This window comes from Acinonyx jubatus, chromosome B4, assembly GCF_027475565.1.
Source record: "Acinonyx jubatus isolate Ajub_Pintada_27869175 chromosome B4, VMU_Ajub_asm_v1.0, whole genome shotgun sequence".
NCBI lineage: Eukaryota > Metazoa > Chordata > Mammalia > Carnivora > Felidae > Acinonyx > Acinonyx jubatus.
The window spans coordinates 59,587,293-59,606,913 of NC_069387.1; the positions used below are offsets into that span (position 1 = coordinate 59,587,293).

A 19,621-nucleotide genomic window follows, 5' to 3' on the forward strand; every position below is an offset into this window, starting at 1 on the left:
CTTTTTTATGGCATTTTGTGTAATTATGTTCTGTCATGTTAATTTGTGGCTCAGGAATAGGGACCTGTAAGATGAGGAACAAAAACATATTAACTGTTGGTGGGGTCTTCATGGCTTATAGTAAAAAAAAAAAAAAGAAAAAAAAAGAAAAAAAAATCATCTCCTTCACAATACTTGAAGTTGGTATTATTTAGCATTCTAATTTCCTTTTTTGGGCTCTAGACAAAAATATGTCACTGTTTCTCAGAACACTTAGACAAATTTTACAAGCAAATTAGTTTTTTTAGATAGTGGCAGTAGAAGTATCTGTATTATGAAAACTTTTGGATTATTTTCTTTTTCCTATTCCAAATATAACGTTGTATTATGACAACATATTTGTAAATGATGGGGCCCTATCTATCTATCTTGGTATAGATTAGCGTGTTGCTGCTTTCCTGATATATTTCATTGCTTCCTTTTTTTGACAGGGGCTAATGCAAGAGATCAATGATTTGAGGTTAAGAGTCAGTGAAATGGACAATGAAAGACTTCAGTATGAAAAAAAGCTGAAATCAACCAAAGTAAGTTTTCTCAATGACAAAAATGTTTAAACACTTGACTCACTACTTACCTGTGATCAATAATATAAATAAGTTTTCAACCTAGTGTATGATAAAGAAGGGTATTTTACAAGTGAATGAACAGTTTTCCCCAAGCTGGAGACCTTCTTGAATTGAAGCACTACTATTCTGAATAAAAATCGGGCTTAACTAATCTAGTAAAACATAACCTGTTATTTCTCTTAATTACCTAACCTCCTTTATAAACTGATACTATTTTCTTGGTTATTTAGGGTTGTCTTTTTCTATCTATAGTTTTCTTTCACACCTCTGTCTCTCTACCAGTCTTTAATGGCCAAACTTTCTAGCATGAAAATCAAGGTGGGTCAGATGCAGTATGAAAAGCAGCGGATGGAGCGAAAATGGGAGTCACTGAAGGTGTAGTAGACTTTGGGTAATGGGGTCCTGGGCCTGTTGCTTTCTGGCTTGTGCTGTTTTGCTGTGATAGTGTTTTTAGTAGCATGTGCATTCATTTTGTGTGTGTCATCTGCCTTTTAAAAATACATCTAAAGCTGATGAAAGGGACAATGAGATCCCTAATACTGTTTTCAGAAACGTATGACGTAATTAGTGTGAAAACAATAAACCGTATTCATTTATAAATTAAATCTCAACCCTCTTAGCGTGTCTGAGATCCAAGCATGGTAAAATAATTGCAAAAATGCACCTATGAAAAAATTCTGTTTTGTAGCAGTAGTAAAGATTGCTTTTTCCTTTGGGGCTTTCTTGAAGGTAAATGTATATAGCAGTTAATTGTATCATGGCAGTGAATTGAAATTACTGCTTAAAAGAAGCTTCTAGCCAGTGCTACTGAAAATTCCTTATACTCGGTCTCCACTCCTATCATAAGTAAAAAGTATGGAGCCAAGTTTCTGGCTTTATTAGAGATCTTCCCATAATACTAAACATAATACACTTAGAGACTGAAAATAAAATGTTTATTGAATATCAAAGAACATTTATTAGCACTGCATAGCTTTATTTTCTGTGTTCAATACAACCAGCAAAATTTAAATTTGCTAATGCTAAGTTCTTCACCAAAGTTAAACTGAAAATTAAACCATTAGCAAATAGAACATCGGACTTGGCATCTTTAATAGCTGTGTAGTAAAAAAAGAAGAGGGGGATTTAAAATCTGTTTGCTCAGTCTTTTTTTCCAGTGTTGTTAGAGATTCTCTTCCTTTAGTTTGGGGTTGAGGATGAATTATTTAGTCCCATGATTTGGCTAACATTGTTCATCACTTGCTACCATTAATTAAGCTCTACCTAGTCCAGTGAACATAAGTGCCATCTAGGAATACTAAATAAATCTCAGTCAAGTCTTAATATATATTTTCCAATTTGCATTTTATTTTGCTTTTATGACACTAAGCGTCTAATTTGATTATCATCCTTGATTAACTTGGGGAGATTTTTTTTTTTAAATTTATTTAACATAAGATTTAAACATTAGGGCCACCTCGGTCCTAATTATACTTTAAAAGGTTTTGTTTTAATTTGGTCACACAGAAGCCTGAAATACTTATACCAGAATTATTGTACTTTGACTTTCATTAACTGTTTTGCTTCCTGCTTCCCATTGCCACTGTCTGATTTCTGAAGTCTGCATCTAGATCTCTGTCGTTTTTTTTTTTTTAATTGTTTGTTTCATTCACAAAAACTAATTATTGATTTAAGAGTTGACACGCTCCCTGAATATTCTCTTTTGGCCATAATCTGTTTTAAAACAAATTTGTCATTTGTAGGACGAACTGGCATCTTTAAAAGAACAGCTAGAAGAGAAGGAGTCTGAAGTAAAAAGGCTACAAGAAAAATTGGTGTGCAAGATGAAAGGAGAAGGGATGGAAATTCTTGATCGAGGTAGCTGTATACATTTGACATTTGTTATCTTTGTTGAAACCCTCCCTACTCAGCCCTTCCTATGCTCCCTCTCTTTGTACAAGAACTCCGTTTTAGTGGATATTTAATTCCAGAGAAAGGGCAGAGGAGTAGAAACAATATAAGCCCAGGACAGCAGGGAATCCTGAGACTCTTGCCTGTGCCTGGGGATCTGTTAACTTCCTCTTCAGCAGCTGGAGAAGGGTAGCTCTGTACTTCATCGGATATTTATTTTAGATTACCAAGTTGTAAATTCTCACGAAAGAGTTCTTGTTCAAATTGCAGTATAAGGGAGTGTCTGAGAGCATTAAAAGGAACCATCATTATGCCCCAAGATTATTTTCCTCTGAACTGAACTTGAAACAGCACAAAGTAGGAGATTTAGAAACCTTGTCTGCCCTTTTGAGAGAAGAGAGGAAAAGACTGCATCTTTGGAAAATCAGTGAAAATTGACTGTGGATTGAGCTCTCCACCTGCTAGAAAGGAAAAACAGGGAAATTCTCGTTCTGAAAAAGTATATGAATTTATCAAAATTGTTCTCATAATTGAGGAGGTTTGTTTTGAAAATTGTATGGACTGTAAATTTTAATGTACATTATACTTGAAAGAAAATAACTTGAATGAAATGTGTATTTTATATTATATTTGGAAATATAAATGCACATAACACCTGACAACACTAGGTTCAATTTAACCTTTCTTTGCTGTTAAAGATTATTGTGGCACTGCAGAAAACCAAAGCAACTTCTGACTCTTTTGAAACAAAAAAAAAATTGCATTTAGTGTAGCTTTAGTATATTTATCTGTATTATGTGACAGTTGGTAACATCATTGTGCAATGAAGGCGTTGAATTAGGTTACCTTTAATGTCTTTCTTGGCTCTAGAATATCCTGGCTTTATATACCTGTAGTTATTGCATTCCACTATGGATCAGAGAACTCAATTCATCAAATATTGAGGAAAATGGATTTTTTTCCCTTGTGTATTTTGGCATATATAGAATTTGTGTGTGTGTGTGTGTGTGTGTGTGTGTGTGTGTGTGTGTGTGTGTTAAGTAAGCTCTACGCCCAACATGGGGCTTGCGCTCATGACTCCGAGATGAAAAGCCACATGATGTACCAACTGAGCCAGCCAGGTGCCCCCAGAATTGTGTGTCCTTAAAGGACATTCATAGGCAGGTCATTCTTGTAGGGTTTTAAGAATAAAATGGAGGGATGCCTGGCTGGCTCAGTCAGTGGAGCATGTGACTCTTGATCTTGGGGTTGTGAGCTCAAGATCCACATTGGGTGTAGAGATAACTTCAAAAAAAATAAAGTCTTAAAAAACAAAAAAAAAGAAGAAAATGGAATCATAGGACTTGTGGGCTAGAGTAGTGGTACCCAAAGACTGATACTGGTCTGTGAACTGCTTGTTACCGATGTACAACCAGGTAAATATGAGGGTTGAGAGCAGGGTTTAAAAACTTCGTGGCAGTCTGATGTTGGCATAACATCTCATTGCATGGTCAGTGGACTCCTCCTTATTGAGGACATAGACCATTTATTTCAGTATTGTTGAATTTGAGTGGTGAGTTTCATGTGACATAAGCAATGTACTAGGCACATTCAGGAGGGCCATATATTGAACTGTAATAGAAATGTAAAAACAACCAAAGCATCACTAGTGGGTTTTGCACCATGTATAGTGTAAGGAGTGCATATGTACTCCATTTTATACAAGAAAATTGACAGAGGTAAGAACTCCAATTTAGTTCTTTTGATTAATTATATTCGATTCTCTTTCTAACCTTACACAGAGCATTATATATTGTAGTGCCATTTGTAAAGTCACAAAATAGTGCTTAATATTCAATTTTTATAGGGTTAGCATTTCTTTAGCTTAGGTAAAAGGAAACTAAATGATAGTGCTTTTAAAATATTCATTGTTCTAATGTATACTAACTTCCAATTCGATGGGTTTTCCTGCACAGATGAAAATTTTAAAAAGAAGCTCAAAGACAAAAGTAAGGTTTTTGGTGTATTTCCATCAGCCTTTACATTCACCAAAAGTACTACTTGGACTGTTCTTTGCATGTGTTTTAAAACATTTATCTCACCAAAGATGTGAAGTTGCTTCATCAATAAGCTCTCCATTTCTTCAGAGTGCAGTAAATAGAGGGTAAATAAACAAACAATAAAAACAAGGAGTAAAAAGGTCATTTTGCAGATTTTTTCTGATTTAGTCCTTTTGCTCCACAGGATACAACAGAGCACTCAGAGTAGTAGTGGAGGTGAGAGAGCATTTTCTTTGTAGTCCAGGAGATATAGGGTCAGAGGAGAAAATTAAAATGACTCGTCAATGTTTTGTAGCTCACTTTTTCACTGAGATCTGCATTAGGAATTAAACATACCCTCTTGATGTTCGAAATGAGATTGTACCTAGGCTGACTAGCAGAACCCAGATCATACAGTGCAGCATAAAGATAAATCCTTAATGGGCTCTTTGCTTTTAGATACTGAATTCTTAAGTCAAAGGAATTTGGCATCACAAAAGAAAAAAAGAAAAGAAAAAGAAAAAAGCAGTTTCTACAGAATATACCTTAATTGAAAATGTTAGGGGCACCTGGGTGGCACAGTCGGTTGAAGGTCTGACTTCGGCTCAGGTCATGATCTCGTGGTCTGTGAGTTTGAGCCCCAAGTCAGGCTCTGTGCTGACAGCTCAGAGCCTGGAACCTGCTTTGGATTCTGTGTCTCCCTCTGTCTCAAAGCTCCTCCCCCGCTCACACTCTGTCTGCCTCTCTTGCTCAAAAATAAATAAACTTTAACAACAACAAAAAAAGAAAATGTTATGCCAGTGTTTATGATGCACCACTGTTTTAAAAGTTATCTTAAGTAATATTTTTTTTTTCCCTCAGAAGCAGGTAACTTAGGTGAATTTTTTTCTCTATTGAATTTTTTTAATTTGTGATTTCATTTTAGGTTGACTTTTCCACCATAAAATATTTTATGTATGTATGTATGTATGTATGTATTTATTTATTTATTTATTTATTTGTTTATGAGAGTGCACATGGATGGGCATGGGCACACACTTGAGTGGGGGAGGGGCAGAGAAAGGTGGGGAGAGAGAATCCAAAGCAGGCTCCAAGCCCAGTGGGGAGCCCCACACAGGCTTCATCTCACAACCACGAGGTCATTCATTACCTGAGCTGAAATCAAGAGTCAGACACTTAACTGTCTGAGCCACCCAGGAGCTCCAATATTTGTTCTTTTATTATTAAAGTAACATGCTTTTCTATTAGGCCATCAAATTTTAAGGAAAATCACATTTACCTTACTTTGGCTTTTATGTTTTAAAATAGTATTGGAAATGATGTTTATAGATGAAGCAAAGTGCTTATTATCCTTCTGTGTGGAACCTACAACCAGCTGCTTAGCATGACTACTCATATAAATGCCACGTTCCATCAGGCTCTTACCATTCATGTCTCCATATTGGTTAAAACGGAGTATCATTTTCTCTGCTTCTGTCATCATGTACACTGTTCATTGCTTTCACCCACTGCTTTCTAGGTTTCTTTTTTGGAAAAGTCCATGTTTTCATTGTTATAGCACTGAAATTTCATGTTCAGTGTTCTCATGAAGATTTTGTTTTGCTTCTAGAGAGGGTAGTTAGCTCTCACTTACCCTTATGGTTAGCGATGACCGTTCAGGTGACATAGAAGGTGTTCATTTTTCAGATTTTCCCTAAAAGGAGGATATGGATGGTAAAAGTTTCATTAAAACATTATAGTCTGAAGAGGCAGCCTCTTGTTTTTGTCACACCTATTAACTAACGTGAACTCTTTTGTGATGTGATATTTTCAGATATTGAAGTACAAAAAATGAAAAAGGCTGTGGAGTCTTTGATGGCAGCAAATGAAGAAAAGGTATCTAGATGAAATTGTTTATATGGATGTGTAACACCATTGTGATCATTCCCTGCCCTTTCTTGAGATATGTCACCTTGAAAGAACATAGGCTAAACACCTGCTGAAGTTGAGGGACAGCCGTTCTCCCTTTCTACACAAGTGTGCCCCTGCTCAGTGGTGGCAGATGTAATTGGGATTATGTACAGAAGAATGGCAGCCAGCAGCGCTGGCTCCACTAAGAATTCCCTCCCCTCCTCTGCCTGAATTTAGAAAATGTTCAGGCTCTCAGATCATTTCTTTATATGTGGGTAGGAAACGAGAGAAAGGATATGGTCCATGGTGCACCCTTTGTGTGGTCACTGGAAATCCTAGGCTAATGTGAACCCTGAAGGAAGTGGCCCATGACAGCTGTAGCTTCGTGATGGTGTTGATTTTATTCGTGTTATTTCCTTCTCGTTCCTGGATTCTTTCACATCAGGGATTGCCTCTATTCTCCTGAGAGATGACATACGAGAAAACAGGCACAGGCACTATGAAATCAAGTATGGCCCCAGGCCCTGTTTTAGCTACTCCGGCCAAATGGCCAAGGTCTCTGGGAGTTCTTTTCTCCCAGTTGCTTCTCTCACTTCATCCTGCTTAGAGGAGGGACACAATTACCTACTAAAACAAGGTGTTTCTTGGTGGCCTGCATGATCAGCCATATATCCAACTGGCAGCAACACTTGATTTCAGCTCCTGTCATCAGAACTACTTTTACCTCATGTTCCTTAATGAATGGAACAAGGAGGCATTTTCCTGAGAAAAGATTAATTTCAAGGAAGTAAAAAACAAGCAAATGCCAAAGAACTTTGTCTTGATCTTTTTCTCTCATCTTGTGTCTTTCTCTTACTTCTCTCTATATTTTTGCCTTTCATTTTCTTTATTTGCTCTTTATTATATGGAAATAAACTCACTGTCCTGTCACCCACGTGGTTTCTTTTTTACTAGTCTCTCCTACTGTTGAATACAAAGGAAAGTCATTAGCAAGGTGCCCCCATAGCTTTTACTTTTTAAAAATAATCATTGAAATTCATTCGGTTTTAATTTCCCTCTGCCCAAAGAGCAACAATAACAAACAAAACTCCCAATGTTGACTGAGGGCTTATTAGATCCTCCATCTGCTTTAGGAGCACCAAGGGTGACAAGTTTTTAGTAGTTCCAGAGATCTTCAAAGAGGCCATATTTGATCAAAACCTGAGGAAAAGCAAGAGTTGTTCATTAGGAAAATGAAAGCTTCTAGGGAAAGTATCTGTTACCCAGAACATGTCTCAAAAGCAAGGCTTGAGACAACCAGTGCATCCTGGGAAAGTTCAGAATGATATAACAGGTGGAGGGGTAGATGAGGCAGACAGGGGAGCTGCTATGAGGTGTTAGGCAAGCTGGAGTGCTAAGCTAATCATTCGGGGTATTAACTGTAGACCTTGGGCAGTGACATGATTTAAATTGTCATTTTAGAAAGCGAACTCTAGTGGCAAAATGGAGGCAAGAGTAAGGGAGGCAGAGTTAGGACAGAAAAATTAAGAGGCTGTTAAATAGTCTAGGTGAGAAATGAAGAGGGGTTGAAATACAGCAGTAGAAGTGAAGTGGTGAGGTTTTCCAGAAATTTACAGATTGACAAGATTTTTTTTTAATCTGAATTTGAGAATAAGTTTCTAGTTTGAGTAGCAAAGTGAATGATAGTGCCCTCAAAGAGTTAAGGGAATCCAAGCAAGAGGCTCAAGTACTGAGGGCAAATAATGAGTTTAATTTTAGGTACATTCAATTTGATGTGCTCATGGGACATCTAAAAGGAGATTTCTCATAGAAAGTGAGTCTAAATTTTAGGATTAATGCAGAATTACAGATTGGTAGGGAATGGGCCCCATCAATTTTAGGAGAAGTACAGAATTATAGATTGTTGGGGATTAAACTGTAATTGATGTATAGTTAGCTTTTGCTCCAAGACCAATCACGTACATTATTTCTCATACTTCTGAGGGTTGGCTAGGTAATTGTTATGGTCTGGGCTGGCTTTGCAGATCTCTGCAGTTAGCCAGTGGCTAGGATGGGGCTGGATGGTCTAGAATGATGTGATTCACCTCTCTGGTGATTAACCGACTTGTATAGGTTGGTCCCGTCTGGGATGTCTCTTCTCCAAATGATCTCTCATCCTCCAGTAGACTAGCCTATGCTTCTTCACATGGTGCTTACAAGGTTCCCTAGAGCAGAAAAAAGAGGGCAAGCCCTAATGTGCAGATAAATACCTTTCAAGCCTTTCCTTGCACCACATTTGTTTATATCTCTTTGGCCAAAGTAAGTCACATGGACAAGCCCAAAATCAGTGAGGGAGAAGCTAGGGAGCCCATCTTTATAATCCACCAGAATGAGGGTAAAGGACAAAACCTGGAAGTGCTAACATTTCATGATCTGGGTTGGCCAGATAGGGGGGGTTGTAGAAGTAGAATATCTTATCTGGTCAAGGGATTAAGAAATCAAAATAGAAGAAAAGACAGAGTGGAAAGAAAAGGGAACAAAGAAGCAAAGGGTGGGGTCAGTCAAGTACCAAGCGAGGTCAAATTAGACAAAGGATGAAAAGTGTTCATTATTTCAGTAAATAGAAAGTCCCTAATGACTAATTGAAGCAACTTTGGCTGAGTGTTTTGTGAAGGAAAAAGTCAGATGGTGACTGATGACAGCTGATACAGACAGCAGGTGTAGACCTTTCTTTCAAGATCTGACCTAGAAGTTGGAGAGGAGAATAATTAAAGTTGATTTTATTCTTGTTTTTTTTTTGTTTGTTTTTGTTTTGTATCTTATTACCTTGTTTTGTTTTTGTTTTTTAAAGATGGCAGCTGAAGGATAGGATCTCTAAATTTAGAGGTACTTCTTCTCTATCTCTGATGTACGTAGGAAAACTATTCTAGATATTACCAGTTTTACTAAAGTTTAGAAGTCTTCTTTGGATAATGTAAATAATTCATGTCTACTTATTCTTTGTGTCACAGTTTTACTGTTTAAAATCAATAGTATTAAAGATGATAATTGATTTTATTAATAGGATCGGAAAATAGAAGATCTTCGCCAGTGCCTGAACAGGTACAAGAAAATGCAAGATACGGTGGTACTGGCCCAAGGTAAAAAAGGTAGCGTAGCTCTCTAGGTTTTTCTACTTTACTTGATTTTAAGTGGCTATGAACTTTGACATTGGCCTTGTTTTCTTTCCGGGAGCTTATCCATTATTCCAAATTAGTTCCTTCATTCAACATTATTATTAGGCATCTGTTCTCTGCAAGAGAGTGTGTAGGCCAATGAGAATACTGTAGATTGTTTGGTTGGTCAGGGGGACAGCATTCCAGAGAGAGGGAGAACAACAGTGTGTTCAGGAGGTTAGGGGGGAAAAGAGCTTGGTGTGTTTAAGAAGTAAAAGAAGATGAGTATGCCTGGAAGGTACTGAGCAGGGAGAGAATGAAATGAGATGAGCTGAGCTGATAGAAGTTGAGTGTCACCCAGGCAGTGAGAGGCATTCAGCTCTTTGAGCCCAGAGGGATTCACTGATGGTTTTTAACACGTCAGTGGCATCTGCATAACAAATGGACCGTAGTGGGAGGAGGGAGCAGTGTAGGAGGGAAGAGAAGCCAATCACAAGACCCCTGCAGCATTCCAAGTGGAATGATATGATAGGTACTGATAGGAAATACATTTTGGTGTTAGAATCAACATTGGTTTGATGGACCAGATGAGAGTGAAGAAGAGGAAAGAATCAAGAAAGATTTACCTTTCTGACTAAAGCAGCTGGGTGGATGATGATTCCATTTACCAATATAGAGAAGCCTAGTGGAGGAACACTGAAATGTGTTCAACATTGAATGTGTTAAATTAAAAAACAAAAACAACCCGTGAGACATCTAAGTAAAAATAGTCATGCTTTGATGGTGATTAAGGTGTACAACTTGTTGAGATGAGCACAGGATCATGTATGGAAGTGTTGCATTACAATATTGTACACCTGAAACTAATGTTAATACTGTATGTTAACTAGAAAAATAAAAACTGAAAAAAATAGCGATCCCTTTTGATGTATTGTTGTTTTATCTGCCCGTGGTCCAGTTGGCCATCCTCCAATGTGGAAAATCTCTGGGGGTCATTTAAAACAAAAACGTCAAGAACTTTGAAAGTTTTCTTGTTCATTAACAATATGTAGGTGGGGGTTGTTTGCTCTAAAAGTAAGCACTGGTAATAAATCTTTTGGAGGGTACTCGTGAAACACTCAGATTTTGGAATTTCAATTTTGATGAGCCAAAAGGAAAGAAAATCATATATCAGACCAAAATTTCTGGTGGGGGGGGGGGAGTGGAAGAAAAGATTTTCATCTTTTTGTTCACAGGGCTTAGCATGAGTTAAGACTTTGTAAATATCCCAATGAGCAAGCAAATGAACCTTCATCAGTGTACATGCGATTCTCATCAGTCAGCATTTTCTGTGCCTTCAAGAGAGTGTCTCTTTTTAGACAATATTGCAGATTCACAAGTGATTAATTTTTACATAGTTGTAGCATTTAAAACTGTCTGATTTTATAGAATCTCAACATTGTAATTCCTATATTTAAAAATCAAGGGAAAACATTAATTTATGTAAACAGATTATTTTATAAAACATGTAGAAAATAGGGAAAAGGGGTAAAATTGTTTGTAATTGCACTGGCATGATCACTTTTGTCAATTTCATGTATTTTTTTTTCCATCTTTGTAAATGCATATAAATGTAGCTAAAAGAGATAGTTTTTAACCACCATTGAAAATTATGTCCTGTTCTAATGAAGAGTTTATAAATAGTGATTTCTCACTAGGATTTATATTTATTTAGATAATCCTTAGAAAATGCTATTAATACCTAAATTTTAATAAAATTAGAATAAATATCTAATAAAACCTAAATTAAGAAACTAAGTCTAGTTAATAGCTTTAAACGAGCATATGATTTGCCATTTTGTATTACTCAGAGAATAGTGTGTTAAGCAACATTCTTTGGTTTTAGTAAAGAATATCTGGCACTATTGCCCAGCACTTAATCCTTTTCATCGCTGGAGATGTAAAAGAAATTCTTAAAGTTGCTGCTTTCCTGGATATATGATTGAATTTGTCCCTAAGGCTATTCTTTCTGCCTTAAAATAAATGAAATACAGGGATCCTCTTAAGGAATCAAAAGATTGCCTATCTTTTTTTCTTTTCCTTTTTTCTTTCTATTTTTTGTTGTTGTTGTTGTCTTTTGTTTTCTTGTTTTCCAAGAACACAGTAGTGATGAAGATTGAGTTGTTTACTGGGTGGCTGTATTACTATTCTGAATTAGTTTGTTATACCACTGGTATTCTCCAGCTTGGTTATTTCTGAACTGAAATTTGTCAAGGCCTAAAATCTGAAACAAAATTATGGGAGGATTTTTGGACTAAATTAACTTTTGATTTCAGTGCTGTGAGTCCATGATTATATCTATTAAAACTACCATGAATTAATACCTTTGTTAACACCACCCCCAAGCCGCAGGTGCTCATAGTTTGGGATGTTTCCTAGATGCCATGTTGTTATTTTTCTAATGATTTCAGGAGAAGTCGAGTCTTTGGTTTTTGAAGATGAGGAAAAAAAAAATTATATTCAGTTGGTATTCTTCCACCAAAAGTGAAATGTAAATGAAAAGCTGCTGTTGTCCTCCTTTTGTTTTGTCTTTTTCTAGGCCAAGATAGCGACTTTGAAGATCTGCTCACATCCAGTTCCATCTCCACTTTGCTGGATGCACAAGGTTTTAGTGACCTGGAGAAAAGTCTGTCACCTACACCAGTAATGGGATCTCCCAGCCGTGACCCATTTAACACAAGTGTTCCAGAAGAGGTATTTACAGAGTCTCAGTTTTTTGCTGAGATTCATATTGCTGACAATATGAAGAGATTGTGTCATCGAAGGTTAAGATGCTGTTGACAACGTGAAAGACATGGGATCTTTTCTCAGTTTGACTACTGACTGAGTTTTGGCAATTTTGTGTCTCATAGGACTTCCTTTGAAATGTGTGTTTTTTCCCCTCTCTTTTTAATAAATAAATGCCTTGGGTGATGTCAAAATTATTTAAATAATTCAGGAAAAACATGGGAGAATGAGGTCATCCTAAATAAATAGGAGAGGACAATCTATTTATTAAAGAATAAGTAAGGAATAAATGAAGTGGGGATAAAGTTTGATTATATAAAGAAGTTGATTTTAGTCACTTCTGATTGTGCCTCTAAAAAATGATGGACTAAAATTTCCTTGACTTCTTTAGGCTTGGAAAAAGCAACGGGACAGGAATACTCAGTCTTGAACTCATTTACTTTTCTTTCACATCCAACTGGTGCCAAAACCTGTTTCCATTATCTGTTGCAAACCACCCCAAAACATTGTGGCCTGAATGACAACACTTATTTTGCTGATGGATCTGTGATTTGGGCAGGGCTCAGCAGGAATATTTCATTTTCGCTCCACTGGGCATCGGCTCGAAAGGCACGAAGGCTGCCCATTTGTATGTCTTTATGGGTGGGGCTCCTTTTGGCTGGGACATCAGCTGAGGCCCTGCTTGGACATGTGACTGCTTGGCTTTCTCATAGCATAGTGTTTAGGTCCTAAGGATGAGCATCCCAAGAGAACCTTGCAAATTTCTGTCACTTTTTATGATAGAACTCGGAAGTCATGTAGCAGCTCTTCTCCTATAGTCACAGGTCCACACACATTCACAGAGGGGAAGCATAGACCCTACCTCTTGACGGACAAGTAACGACAGCACATTATAAGAAGAACATGTGGGGTGGCATAACTGGTGCAGCCACATCTGAATAGTACAATCTGCCTCTCCACTCTCCGACTATGATAATTTACACCCCTCTCCCATGCAAAATACACTCACCCTCTCTTCAGAAACCTCTTGGTCTCATTCCAGTTAGGCATCAACATCCAGAATCTCATCATCCACACGAGGTCAAGATGTAGGTGAAGCTCCTCACATCTTCTTGGGCACAACTTCTCGAAGAGCACTTCATTCCATTTAAAGAACCAGGAACTTAAAGGTCAAGCTATGTGTCCCCTCTACACTTGTCGTACTGTGGTGGGATAGGCATAACAACTGCTAGGCATTCCCATTTAAAAAAGAGGGAAAGTGGAAGACACACAGGTGTCATTAGTCCATAGCAATTCCAAAATTGAGCCAGGCCTACATTGCCAGCTCTTTGACAGAGCCCAGTCCCCTGGGCTCTTGGTTATTCCTTCTGAGGCATCTTTCCATTTCCATAAGAAGGAACTTGTAGGGGCGCCTGAGTGGCTCAGTTGGTTGAGCATCCAACTTCGGCTCAGGTCACGATCTTGCAGCCAGTGAGTTCGAGCCCCACGTCGTGCTCTGTGCTGACAGCTCAGAGCCTGGAGCCTGTTTCAGATTCTGTGTCTCCCTCTCTATCTGACCCTCCCCCGTTCATACTCTGTCTCTCTCTCTGTCTCAAAAATAAATAAACGTTAAAAAAAAAAAAAAAAGGAAGGAACTTCTAATTGCAGATGAGTCGTTTTCTGTCAAAGTGTCTGTACGGGTCCAAGGCCTTCTACCTTCTGTCCCTCCCTGTCTGTCTAATTTGGTGTAATAGCTTATTTACTTGGAACTTCTTAAGAATTAATTTATAATCCAGTCCGTAAGGTAAAGCATATCCACAAATATCTTCACAATAAACCTTCTTCTACCTAAAGTTTTCTGTAAGGCTGCTTGAAATATCCCTTTACTTTGAGAGGTTTTGCTCTTTTGAAGGGTTCACTGAGATAGCACCTCCTTAAGTCTTCCTGAGGTCTTAACAAAGGCACACCCATGGCTTCATCTTAAGACTGTTTTCCTGACAGCACCTCGATCTTTGCCCTGAAACTGTTTCTTAATTTTTAAAATATTTATTTATTTATTTTTGAGAGGGCGGGAGGAGGAGAGAGAGAGAGAGAGAGAGAGAGAGAGAGAGAGAGAGAGAGAGAGAATGAATCCCAAGCAGGCTCCATGCTGTCAGCACAGAGCCTGACGTAGGGGTTGAACTCATGAACTGTGAGTTCGGTTCACCTGAACCGAAATCAAGAGTCAGATGTTTAACCAACTGTGCCATCCAGACTCCCCGAAAGTATTTCTGAATTTTAGTGTAATGTGCTGCCTAGAGAAACTAAGAATAAGAAGGGTTTTTTTTTTTGTCTTTTTTTTTTTTTTTTAACAAAACAATTTTGGCTCCCTTATGTTTAACATTTCTTTCTTTGGTCATCTTTTAACATTTTGCTCTATGTGGTGACAAGAAACTGAGTGGCATCTTTATTTTTCCTATCTGTTCCTGATAATTACATGGTGAGAAAAGGAAATTTGAATTGACTGCAAAAGAATTCAAGGAGGAAACAATTAACATTTCTCTCTTAAATGTAAGACAGGGCTAAAGGATGTCATTAATAAGAAATTAGTGGGTAAGGGAAATTGGAGGGAGGTGGTCAAAAGGTACAAACTTCCAGTTATGAGACAAATGAGTGCTGGGAGTGTAATGTACAACATGATGCTTATAGTTAACATTGCTATCTGGTATATTTGAAAATTGCTAAGAGAATAGATCCAAAAAGTTCTCATCGTAAGGAAAAAAAAATGTTTTTCCTTCTTCTTTTTCTTTCTTCTTTCTTCCTTCTATTCCTGTCCCTTCCCATCCCTTCCCTTCGTAACTAGACAAGGTGATGGATGTTAACTAGGCTTACTGTGGTGATCATTTCACAGTAATCTGTAAGTCATTATACTGTATACCTTAAATTTATATACTGCTGCATGTCAGTGATATCTCCATAAAATTGGAAGAGAGAAACAAAGAGTTAAGGAATAAGAAATATTTTAGAGGGAAAAAAATTCCCTACTTGCTAAATACATATTTAAAATTTTTTTTTAACCTTTATTTATTTTTGAGACAGAGAGAGACAGAGCATGAACGGGGGAGGGTCAGAGAGAGAGGGAGACACAGAATCTGAAACAGGCTCCAGGCTCTGAGCCATCAGCACAGAGCCTGACGCGGGGCTTGAACTCACGAACTGCGAGATCATGACCTGAGCCGAAGTCGGACGCTTAACCGACTGAGCCACCCAGGCGCCCTGCTAAATACATATTTATATTGAAGGGAAAACTAATATTTGACAGCCACTGAGTATGCTGCATGTATACAGAAAGATAGCTATTCCATGTAAGATATGCCTAGATAATCTCATATCCTTAACAAAAAGCCTTTGCTATGTGAATTCTACTTTAATGAGACTTTTAGTTTGGAAACAATGATTTGATGATGATTGAGCATGTTCAGCAACTTGGTTAAAGGAAAGCTGGGAGGGAGATTTTGAGGTTGTAGTTAAAGCCCTAAAGTTTGAAATGAAATCAAGAAAATGGGTCACTTGGTTAGTGGAACCATCCCTCCCACCCACATCCCCATGATTAGGAACCCAAGGAGCTACTGTAAACTTCGTACCACAGGGGTAATGGCTCAATAAGTGGCCCAGAACTAATCATAAAGATTCAAACTTAAAAAAAAAAAAGATAGTGCAATAATTTCCTATTTTACAATAAATACAACTTGCTGTTAACAAAATTCAACCGAATGGATTTTAAAGTTCTTACTGGCTCTATTCATCAATTCATGAATCGAGCGACATCCACCTTAGCAGGTGGAAAAGAACTCTAAGGATCTGTACAAAATGAAAGGCTTTTTTAGGCAGAAGGAAGGAGGAACAGGGGGTCATGCTAGGCATTTGCTGGTTGGTTCGAGTAAGGTTACCTTCCTTATGTGCAGCGAAGGGGAGTCTTGGAGCAGGGTCAGGTAACTTGTGTAGAGAAGGCAAGCGCTAATTGGTTGACCTAAGCCTGCCTTTTCTGGGCACCGAGCCTTCTCTGCACCGAGCATAGAAATTTAGCTAAGTTTGGGTTTGCTGACATGGAGCTTAATACAGGCCACTCCGTCTTGGGCCCAATCGGGTTATTTTAACAGACTTCACATGTTATAACCGTTTATAGTGTCAAGGGAGGAGACCACCCTCAGTAACTGAAACAAAAATCCACAAAGCTAAATTTATTGCCTATTTATTTAACAAAGGGAACTTTGTTGGTCTCAGACAATCTCTTCAGCTGATCATATGTGGGGTTTCAGGGGATGCTTGGAGCTCGGGGACTGGTGGCCTTGCAGAGACTGGAGTGAGTTGACATCAGCTGTGAATGTGTGGTTACAAAGGTGAGGCTGTTGACTGGCCTCTAGATGTGTGTTCACTGGTGTGAATCCCTACCTGCCTGGTTGACTTCAGAAGTGAAGCGCTGTCACTAATTGGTTGACTGGCAAAGTGAATTCACTGAGGTGAATTTTGTTTATTTTTCTTTACCAGAGTTGTTTTTAAGTGTTTGGTTTATTAGTTTATGACATGCTCACAACCTAAGTACTCTACAGTTGTCAGAAACTATTTAAAGCCAGAGTATAAAATTTCTTTCGTAGATTCCATCCCTAGGATACGTAAGGCATTTGTTGGGGAAAATGTGCCATGCATTTTTGTTGTGGCTCTAATATTGTTATTAAGCAAAGCGTTTTAATTGTATCCACAAATTAACCAGTTTGAACAACATTCTGTGTTAGACTGGTGGTAGAAATTAAAGTGAAAACAGGGGTGCCTGAGTGGCTCAGGCAGTTGAGCGTCTGACTCTTGATTTTGGCTCAGGTCATGATCCCAGAGTCGTGGGATGGAGCCCCTTGTCAGGCTCCAGGTACTGAGCATGGAGCCTACTTAAGATTCTCTCTCCCTCTGCCCTCTCCCCCAACCTCTCTAAAATTAAAAAAAAAAAAAAAGAGAGAGAGAGAGAGAGAACAGAGGTGTGTTTACAAAGCGCTTTACCCAAATCTCATCTTAAATCATGACAACCCTGTACGGTAGGCATTGCCATTCTCATTTTGCAGGAGAGAAAACTGACACCTAGTTAAGTGACTTACCTAAGGTCACTTAGGCAAGTGTGCCAGAGCCAAGATTTTAACTGGGACTTCAAGTTGTCAGGATCGGCTATTAACTTACTTGATGGTATTTATTATGTTTTATTCAGAACCAAGTTCACGGATGACCTTCCTCCAGAAGGTTTTCTCTGACGAACACTTATTGATGTTTATATACTGAGACTGTTTTGTAAATATAAGAATAGCGTGCTGAACCCAGGTGTATGAAATTTTATCGATAGGCCGTGTAATTGTCTTACTTCTTTTTTTTTTTTTCTTTGTAACTTATGTTTTGTTTGATGGATTGGTTTTTGGCCTTTTTGTAATTACATTACAGTTCCACACCGGTATCTTGCAAGTTTCGGTCCCTTCATTATTGCCAGCATCTAAGGGCTTGGAAATTTCCGAAAAAGCAAAATTGCCTCAACCAGAGACTTCGTTTGAAGAGAAGTACGTCATTTATGTTCTGACATTGCAATATAAATGTTCAACAGAGTAGGTCAAGCAAAGACAAGGATGCGCTGCATTCATTTACAAACATAATTTTTCACAGGGGCAAGAAACAGGAAGGCATGGGCCAAGGGACTTGAAATCAGTTCTGTATTATTGAAATAAAAGGTGTGGAAGCAAGGAGTCACAAGAGAGGAGTCAGGGGAGGTATGGTGGTCAGTTTAGAGAGGGATTTTAGGGCATTTGGGCTTTATGTCTAGGTCATAGGTGGCCGTCAACAAGTGTTGCCAGGTCCATAGTGACAGTCATGTGCCTGAGGCTGCCTGCAGGATGGCTGGGAAGGATTCAGGACAGGGATACCCTAGTTTCTCCATCAGCAAGTAGAATTTTGAGGGAGCATATTCTCAATTACTTAGTCTTACAATTAGACCAAATAAAAGAAAATATAATGGAGTATTTGTAAAGAGAGTGAAATATATTCCCTCGCACAGTTTTTTGTTTTTGACAATTGTGTTCACTTAGAATATGTATGCTCTTTTACTCTTACAGGGTATAAATTCTTTTTTTTTTCTTTCTTTCTTTTTTTTTTTTTTTTTACATTTTAGTGATGGAAAAATAATCCTTGGTGCTGCTGTTGAAACCCAGCCTTCTGATAGTCTTTCGTAAGTCATATTATTGAATGTAAAAAATGTCACTTGAGACCTGGCAGAGAGGAAGCTTCTATTACACTAACAATAACCAAAATTAAAAGCAAATGACTCTGAGGCCTGAATACATTAATGCAGTGGTTGGATGGGGGTGCAGGTGAGGTTTGTAAGTTAACAAAGAAATACTTGCTCGTTGACCATTATCTCATGCCAGGTTTTTGCCCATCTTTAACCTTCCTTCATCAGCTTTCATGTGAAGTTCAGTGCTTTGAATTTGAGGTTTGCACTGACTTGCAGTTTGACTCTAGCAGAAAAGAGTCACAGAGGATGGTGTGATGGCTGGAAAGGCTACAATGGTTTTTTGCACTTTCAGTATAGTAAACCAACCCAACATCTGTGTTTATCCAAGTAAAAGTCTGGATTAAATTAGGAAAATATATGTTCAGAGCAGTACTCAAAGATGAGATCTTTTGTTTATTTTGTTCTTTTATTTGGTAGTCAACACTTTTTTCTCTTTTTTTTTTTTTAATTTTCTTTTTAATTTTTTTAATTTACATCCAAATTAGTTAGCATATAGTGCAACAATGATTTCAGGAGAAGATTCCTTAGTGCCCCTTACCCACTTAGCCCATCCCCCCTCCCACAATGCCTCCTGTAACCCTCAGTTTGTTCTCCATATTTATGAGTCTCTTCTGTTTTTGTCCCCCCCCCCCCGTTTTTATATTATTTTTGTTTCCCTTCCCTTATGTGAATTTGTTTTGTCTCTTAAAATCCTCATATGAGTGAAGTCATATGATTTTTGTCTTTCTCTGACTAATTTCACTTAGCATAATACCCTCCAGTTCCATCCATGTAGTTGCAAATGGCAAGATTTCATTCTTTTTGATTGCTGAGTAATACTCCATTGTATATATTTACTACATCTTTATCCATTCATCCCTCGATGGACGTTTGGGCTCTTTCCATACCTTGGCTATTGTTGATAGTGCTGCTATAAACATGGGGTGCATGTGTCCCTTCAAAACAGCACACCTGTATCCCTTGGATAAATGTCTAGTAGTGCAATTGCTGGATCGTAGGGTAGTTCTATTTTTAGTTTTTTGAAGAACCTCCATACTGTTT

General features: G+C 38.0%; 1 protein-coding gene across 16 annotated transcripts in view; it reads left to right on the forward strand.

The window, feature by feature from the left end:
* The window catches only part of PPFIBP1 (PPFIA binding protein 1), a 171,675-nt gene that overhangs the window by 130,561 nt on the left and 21,493 nt on the right, over positions 1–19,621 (forward strand). For 4 of the 16 annotated variants that reach the window (XM_015065218.3, XM_015065216.3, XM_015065221.3 and 1 more), the window contains 9 exons: positions 471–563; positions 888–980; positions 2,348–2,462; positions 4,451–4,483; positions 6,327–6,388; positions 9,447–9,531; positions 12,116–12,270; positions 17,740–17,852; positions 18,458–18,514. In XM_015065218.3, coding sequence (XP_014920704.3) covers positions 471–563; positions 888–980; positions 2,348–2,462; positions 4,451–4,483; positions 6,327–6,388; positions 9,447–9,531; positions 12,116–12,270; positions 17,740–17,852; positions 18,458–18,514 — 806 coding nt within the window. The remainder of the gene's footprint in view (positions 1–470; positions 564–887; positions 981–2,347; positions 2,463–4,450; positions 4,484–6,326; positions 6,389–9,446; positions 9,532–12,115; positions 12,271–17,739; positions 17,853–18,457; positions 18,515–19,621) is intronic. The other 12 variants (XM_053226074.1, XM_053226076.1, XM_053226077.1 and 9 more) reach the window with 7 other exon arrangements.